General features: G+C 42.2%; 1 protein-coding gene across 1 annotated transcript in view; it reads right to left on the minus strand.

The window, feature by feature from the left end:
- Positions 1-5,182: 5,182 nt before the first annotated feature.
- The window catches only part of LOC109464934 (zinc finger protein 431-like), a 4,755-nt gene continuing 1,949 nt past the window's right edge, over positions 5,183-7,988 (minus strand). The window contains exon 2 of the mRNA XM_019762050.1: positions 5,183-7,911. Coding sequence (XP_019617609.1) covers positions 5,812-7,911 — 2,100 coding nt within the window. The 3' untranslated portion in view covers positions 5,183-5,811. The remainder of the gene's footprint in view (positions 7,912-7,988) is intronic.

Below are 7,988 nucleotides of genomic sequence, written 5' to 3' on the forward strand. Positions count from 1 at the left end.
TCTTGTGACATAATCTGTAATAATTTGTCTAAATCCTACAGTATTCGGGAAGCAATTTTTTATGTGCAGAGGGCTCCAAAATGTTTATACAAGTACATATTTTAATAACAAGAATCTTGTTTAAGAATTACATTAGATTTGGAATCTGCAAATCGGCGGATGTCATCATCAAACGTGAACCATTAGGCCACACCAATTTAATTTCTTGGTTAACGGATTTTTCTAGAAAAATAATGGAGCGGGCGGGCCAAAAATAAATAAAAATAAAAACAGGCCTAGGCATCGTATTATGGCCCAAAATGGTACGATAGTCAACACACCAGGTTCAAAATTTAAGAAATGAATTTTGAACTTTTAATTGAATTGCATTGAAAGATGGAATAACTGTAACAACTAGGATGAAAAGGTCTGTTTTCAACTGTTCAGGGCAAAATATGAGCATTTTGCAGTTGATTCTGGATTTTTATATTTATTTGCAAATCTGAAAAAAATGAAGCGGCGAATCCGTTAACCAAGAAATTAAATTGGTGTGGCCTTATGGTTCGCGTTTGATCGCAAATGTTGACACTGTCGAATGGCGACATGTTCCATCACATCCAAACCAACCCAGTAAAGTAGCTTAAAGACCCATGATGGTACGGCTAAGCCATTTCACTAGAATTTCTAGCTGATTGAGGTCCTCAATACACATCTACAAGGACAGGTAATTCTGTTGAATACAAGAAATTTAAAGATCTGTTTGGTTGTGATATCCTGTTTTGTCACCTTAATTCTTATTTAAGAAGGCTCTGTATGACCTCAAAATTTGAAAATGAAAGAGTCTTGTTTTTTTTAGCGCATTGGGTTTGGTGTCTGCGGAGGATGTCATCCATAAAATTTACTTCCTGTGGCCTAAACAACAAGCTAGACCAAGATGTTTTTAGAGTGTCATGAAATGTCATCTTACCGCAAAGTTTATTGGCCTGTTGGAGGTTTGGTATGTACATCGGATTCGTATGAAGTTCCTTTGCATTTGGAGGATTGCGAGGCTTGTGTGCGTGTTTGGTGGTGTCACGACTGGAGTCATCTGAAGCCTGTTGGCGAACGTTGTTTGCTGCACTGAGACAGCTTTCGTTATCATAGATGTTTGTAACAGCATAAGGTTCCATGTCACCATCACCAGTCGCTTTACTGTCTGCGTTTGCTGGATTGCGAAGCTTTTGTACGTGTTCAGTTTTGTCATTTCTGGATTCATCTGAAGTCTGTTGGCAAACTTTTTTTGTTGTGGTGAGATAGGCTTCGTTCTCCCACATGTTTGTAACAGCATATGGTTCCATGTCACCATCACCAGTCACTTTACTGTTTGCCTTTGAAGCCTGGTGGTGAATGTTTTTTGTTTTGCTGAGATAGGCTTCATGATCGGACATGTCGGCAACAGCGTAAGGTTCCATGTCACCGTCGCCAGTCACTTTACTGTCTGCTTGCATGGCCATCTTACCAGGAAGTTTATTGGCATGTTTGGGGTTTGATCTGTACATGGGATTTTGATGAAGATCTGCTGGAGTTATTGGAGGATTGCAAAGCTTGTGTACGTGTACGGTGGTGTCATGACCAGTGGTGTCATCTGAAGCCTGTTGGCGAATGTTTTTTGTTGCACTGAGATAGGCTTCGTGATCGGACATGTTTGCAACAGCGTAAGGTTCCATGTCACAGTCATCATTCACTGTACTGTCTGCATTTCTGGATTCATCTGAAGCCTGTTGGCGAACTTTTTTTGTAGCGCTGAGATAGGCCATGTGATCGGACATGTTGCAACAGCGTAAGGTTCCATGTCACCATCATCAGTCGCTTTACTGTCTGGTTTGGGTTCTTTGTCACTGTATCTAACAGCGTAAGGTTTGATGTCACCATCATCAGTCACTGTACTGTCTGGTTTGGGTTCTTCCTCAATGTATCTAACAGCGTAAGGTTTACCATGACGTTTATTGGCATGTTTGGGGTTTGATCTGTACATTGGATTTTGAAGAAGATCTGCTGGGTTTATTTGAGGATTGCAAAGCTTGTGTGCATGTACGGTGGTGTCAGGCTGAGATTTGTTAGCCTTTCTGTTGGAGTTGAAATTCATGGTCACTGTACTGTCTGCTTGCTTGACTCGCATTTCTTCTTCACTGTTTCCAGTAGCGTCACCATCATCTGCACCCTCCCCTGAGGCTGTGTACATGGCAGAGTTTTCAGCATGGATCGGATCAGATACAGAATATACATCAGCAACCTCTGGGGTGGGGATATCGTTATTATCTGCCATGAGATAATCCTCATTTGTGCTTGTATGTTCGACTTCATTGCCAGCTACATATGTAGCGTTCAGCCTGTCTTGTCCTTGACTACTGGGAGAGTTTTGGCTACATGTTGACATTCTTGTTGGCTCTGCTGCATTTTCTGTGTGCAGCACATTCTGATCAGAGTGGAGATTATCTTCATTTTGTCTTGGGCTTGTCGGCTCTTCTGCATGGGGCATCGGATTGTTCTTTCCTCTGTTCATTGTGACTCTTTTGGCAAAGGCAGGAGGAGAACAAGATGTTATTTCAGAGTTTTAAGGCGCTAACAATACCACCTACATGACATACACTCAGGTAAAGTGATTTGCAGTTATTACTGATGAAGTCTACCTGCACTCAGGGCCATGTACTGGGTATATGCAGGTTAAAGCAGGTAAAACTGGAGCTGTGCAGGTATTTCTGATCAATGTCTTCCTGCACCTAACCTGCACTGTGGGTCCATGACAAAACCAGCCCAAACACTTAGGGGAAAAGACATTTGACAAGCTGTGGTCAAAGTCCTGAGTGAAAAAAGAACTAACTGATTCAGGCACAGGGCATTTGTTCATCATCCCTGCACATATTTAGATTGTTCAAGAAAATGACCTGTGAGGAGAAAAGCAGGTCTGATCCAGATAATTATGTAAACATTGTATGAGGCAGACTAATTATGAGATTGTGAAGTGTTGGTGTTATACAAACATGTTAACTGTGTACATCTATAAGGAAAATGGTTATATTCACATTACCTATTACACCTCCCTCCAGGACTACCTCAGAGCCCTGCCTCAACTTTCCTGGCTATAGGCTAGGCCACCAATTTAATTGGTTGTTTCTCGGATTGCCCTGTCCATTTTTTTCTGATTTGCAAAAAAAAAAAAAAAATTGTTCTAAATCAACTGCAAACTGCTCAATGGAACACATATTTTGGCCCCAACGGTTGAAGAAAGTCCTTTTCTTCCTAGTTGTTAAAGTTTTTCAATGTACATGTAACAGTGCAATTTTGTTTCATTAAAAGTTCAAAATTTATTGTTTTAATTATAAACCAGCCTGGTATGTTCACTTCATGGCTGATATTGTAACATTTCCGGCTATCATGGGGTGCCTTGGCCTGTTTTTTTGCCCTGTCGCTTCATATTTTTTATGAAAAAATCTGAGAAACAACAAATTAAATTGGTGTGGCTTTAGATAAAGAACAAAACATCTCAGACTGCTGCTTTTAACTTGTTAATGCTAACGTCACAATTTTATATATAATTAACCCGGGGCCCAGCCAGGCAGCTTTTGGGAATGGAAAGTACCATATAAAAGACAACAAAACACACAAAAATGTTTCAAAAGAGAACTATGAGCACTATTTGTGTATATTCTTGACATGAATTGTTAAATTTTTCATGCAAACAGCCAACCAGGATTTTTTTTTGGAAATGTGACCATAAGTTCTAGCATAAGCTAACCTATCATAGCAAATCAGTGTTCCAACAGGATTTCTCTCCATAGCGTTCCTAGTCTAAACCTGCTCTGGGTATTTTAGCAGCAGAAGGTGTAACAGTGCATCTCCGTCCTGCTTGAACATCTGCAAAATTTTAAAGTAAAGATCAAACAAGAGAGCCAGAGGAAAATACAGCTAATGTTATACCTGATAGAAAATTGGCAAAATATTGTGGTCCTGTGTGTGGCTATTTTCCTTTGGTGCTGGTCAAAGTGGCAATTGATAATATCTTCACATAGCTATTCATGGGTGCAATTGATGTTTTAAGCTCAGGAATGTCAAGCCTGTTCTTATACCTTAGCCTAAGGTAGTGTCAAGAATGCTGCCCCCTCTAAATTTGGTATTGTCAAGCTTGAATTTAAATAGGATACTAAACAATACTGGACATGACGTTCAGTCTTCCTACTATGGAACACTTGATTCATAACTCAACACTTACCGTTAAGTGAAGGTTTGCTAAACTGCTATAAAGACCTGGATGATTCAGTTGTCTTGGAGACTGTACCTGGCAAAATTTCTGGTCAGGAGAACCAAGTTTTCTCCAGTCGGTTCTGGGAGTGGTGTGGCACCCACAACTCACTGGTAGACTAATAAGTAGATTAAGAACTGCTGGTAGCGCGATGAAACAATATGTAGTTATTGAACTTTTTTCTTTCATCTCATCTGATCTTCATGAGTTATGAGTTGACTGGATGTTTATTCATTGGTTTTTTTCCATAAGCCAAAACCAATTTACTTTCTTGGTCTTCTGACATTTCTTAGCAGAAATTCAGTAACTACAAATCAAATCAATGTGTAGTACCTCTCCTTGGTGCTCAACTCCTGGTCATACTAAATGAAGTTCCTCATTTTTTAATGTCAAGAACCAGGAAACTGTATTGATGTGGCCTATTCAAAAGTTGTAAAATTTGTGCAGCGTGTCATTCCCTGGTCCAGCTGCTATGTTGGGTGGGATTCTGGCAGCCAATTGCATCATGCTGGTCTGTAATCATACATGTACAAGTATCTTTCATCGTTACCAGGAATTTTACACAAGATTAATTTTATGTCTAGCTTGTGCCATGTTGACTCTGAAATGGAAAGAATATGGACAATTTGCTAAGGTAGCAGTTTGTCACAAAATCTTCATTGGTTTTAGGTTTAGACAGCAGGTAGAAGGTTAAATATGCAGTAATTTGTCCATTTATCAGATCCAAGTTTCCCAGCCCTCTGTTGTCTTCTTTCCTGATACTGATTGATAGATTGATTGATAACATTCAGGCACGTAGCTTAGTCCAGCCAACTGCTGACTAGACTTGTGTCAAGGACATCTGCAGCTGTACATAATCTAAACAAGGATAGTGCGTGTTGCTTTATTCTGACTGCAAATAATCCTATACATTTCTGAAATATGTCAATAGTTCACCTTTGATTTTATCTTCTTCATTTTGTTCCATTCTGCAGTAATCGGCCTGAATATCCAGCACCTGATGCACATCTGCAAGTTTGGACCTACCTACATGGACTCAGACCTCCAGAAGGCCAACGAAACATCACAGAACTGGTTGGAGAGCCAGAGCGACAAACTATGATGATGTAGCTTAGTTAATATCTCTACGTAATAAGATATAAATCATAGTACAGCCAGACTGAAGGCTTTAAGACAATCATCTTTGTTACCTGTGTATTCATGTTTTCTCCAAAGGGTTTTCAGGCAACTGGAGTATTTTCAATCAGTAGCAAGTCTTCCCATGAAAATTAGTGAAATGGAGACAGCACATTTAGTAAATAGATGAGTAAAATCTCAAGAACATCATTGATTGTGGAAATAAAAGTTCATCATGCTTAAGAAGTTCATCTGAACAGTGTGTAAAAATATTACATAAATGATGTCATGATGATGATTAGATACACTTACAAATCCACTTTTAGGAGTGGGAAAACGTGTTCTGCAAGGATGAAACAATTTTTTTTCCTACAAAAGACCGGGAATTTGCTCATATAATTTCTTCCAATTTTCTTAAGTTAAGGCATTTTTTCTTCTTAGGTTTTTTGCCTCTTGACATGTGGTCGAAGTTGTTTAGTCATTTGCATAGTTCTTCTTTCTTCTAGCACTTTTTCTTCAGCTGCATGTTTTTTGGCCTTGTGTCTCCTCAGATGCGCGATTTGTGCTGCAGAGTAGTCACACTGGTCACATCTGTGAGGCTTTACCGCAGCATGTGTGGCCATGTGCTGCTTCAAAGTACCCCTAGCTGCTGCAGCATAACCGCACACCTCACACATGTATGGCCTCTCACCAGTATGTCTAGTCATGTGCATCACCAAGCTTGATCTCTTGGTTGTGGAGTAGCCACATTCCTGACACTGGTGAGGCTTCTCACCGGTGTGTTTAGCCATGTGGTCTTTTAGGGTCGACATTTGAGCGGCCGCGTAGCCGCAAATGTCACACTTATGTGGCTTTTCGCCAGTATGTGTAGCAATGTGCCGCTTCAGTTTGTAGCTGTCCACTGTAGCGTAATCGCAGAGTTCACACTTGTGTGGTTTCTCGCCCGTGTGTTTAGCCAAGTGTCGCTTCAGATCAGCTTGTCTGGCAGAGGAAAAGTCACAGTGTTCGCAGCGGAAGGGTTTCTCCCCAGTGTGGATGGCCATGTGTTTTTTTACAGCAAACGCGTGCACAGATGCATACTCACACTGGTCACACTTGTATGGCTTCTCACCAGAGTGAGTGGCCATGTGGACCTTTAAACTTGACTTGGCAGCGCTGGAATAGCCGCAGAGCTTACACTTGTATGGTTTCTCCCCTGTGTGTTTAGCCATGTGCACCTTTAACAGTCCTTTCTGGCAGGCGGCATAGCTGCAGAGCTCACAACGGTAGGGTTTCTCACCAGTGTGGGTACGCATGTGCAGCTTTAAAGCTTTCTTGGTCACCGAGGAAAAGTCGCACAGGGTACACTTGTGCGGCCTGGTGTTGGTGTGTTTGGCCATTATGTGGTCTTTCAGCTGCCCCGACTGCGCCGCAGCGTAATCACAGTAAGTGCACTGGTAAGCTCTCTCACCCCCATGCACAGTCCTAACATGGATAAAAAGGCCATCTTTCCTTGCTGCAGAAAAGTCGCAGTGGCCGCAGTGGTAGGGTCTCTCACCGGAGTGCATAGATCTCACATGCGCGTTCAGCGAATTAGACTGCGCTGCAGCATAGTCACACTGCGGGCATTTGAACGGTTTCTCACCAGTGTGAGTCCTGATGTGTTTCGTCATCCCAGATTTATTTATCGTTTCGTACTCGCAGTGTGGACAGCTGTGTTTTTTCCGCTCCTTTCTGATCTTAGGCTTCCTTTCTGTGTGTTTATTAAGCATGTGTTTTTTAAAAGCTGTCTTCTGGACCGCGGAGTAGTCGCACATTTCGCATTTGTACGGTTTGTCGGCACTGTGTGTGGCCACGTGCGTTTTCAAAGTCTGCTTTCGATGGGTGGCGTAATTACACAACTCACACTTGTAGGGTTTCTCTCCAGTGTGGCTTCTCATGACGTGGAACTTTAAGCTCTTCTTGGTTACAGCAGAATACTCGCACAGCGCGCACTTGTGCGGTTTGGTGTTGGTGTGTTTCGCCATGACGTGGTCACGAAGTTGAGCATTTTGCGCCGCGGCATAATCACAGTACGTGCACTGGTAAGGTCTCTCGCCGCCATGCACCGCCCTAACGTGGTTAAAAAGGCCGTCTTTTCTCGCCGATGAAAACTCACAGTGGCCGCAGTGGTAGGGTCGCTCACCAGTGTGAGTGGCCATGTGACGCTTCAGTCTCACACTTTGTGAGGTGGTATAGTCGCACTGCTCACATCGAAGTGTTCGGTGGGTCCTCGCATGTTTCTTCATCCTTCTCTTGTGGACTGTCTCGTAGTGACAATGCGGGCAGCTGAGCGTCTTCTGCTTCTCTCCACTTTCACTTGCCCCTGACCATTCCTCACTCTCACTTTCGCCTGACCCATCTCCGGTTTCACTTTCGCTTGACCCTGACCATTCCTCACTCTCAGTTTCGCCTGACCCTTCTCCTGTTTCACTTTCACTAGTTTCACTCCCTCCATTGTCTGTTTTTGTATATTCCTCTTCTGACATGAGATTCCCATCTTCAGTGGATGCCATCATCTAATGGTTGAACAACATGAATTATAGGGTTATCATAAAAGTTCATCTGTGTTGGTAGTACATACATACATGTTGGT

The sequence above is a fragment of the Branchiostoma belcheri genome, unplaced genomic scaffold (assembly GCF_001625305.1).
Source record: "Branchiostoma belcheri isolate BF01 breed outbred unplaced genomic scaffold, Haploidv18h27 scaffold143, whole genome shotgun sequence".
In the NCBI taxonomy this organism is placed as follows: Eukaryota; Metazoa; Chordata; class Leptocardii; order Amphioxiformes; family Branchiostomatidae; genus Branchiostoma; species Branchiostoma belcheri.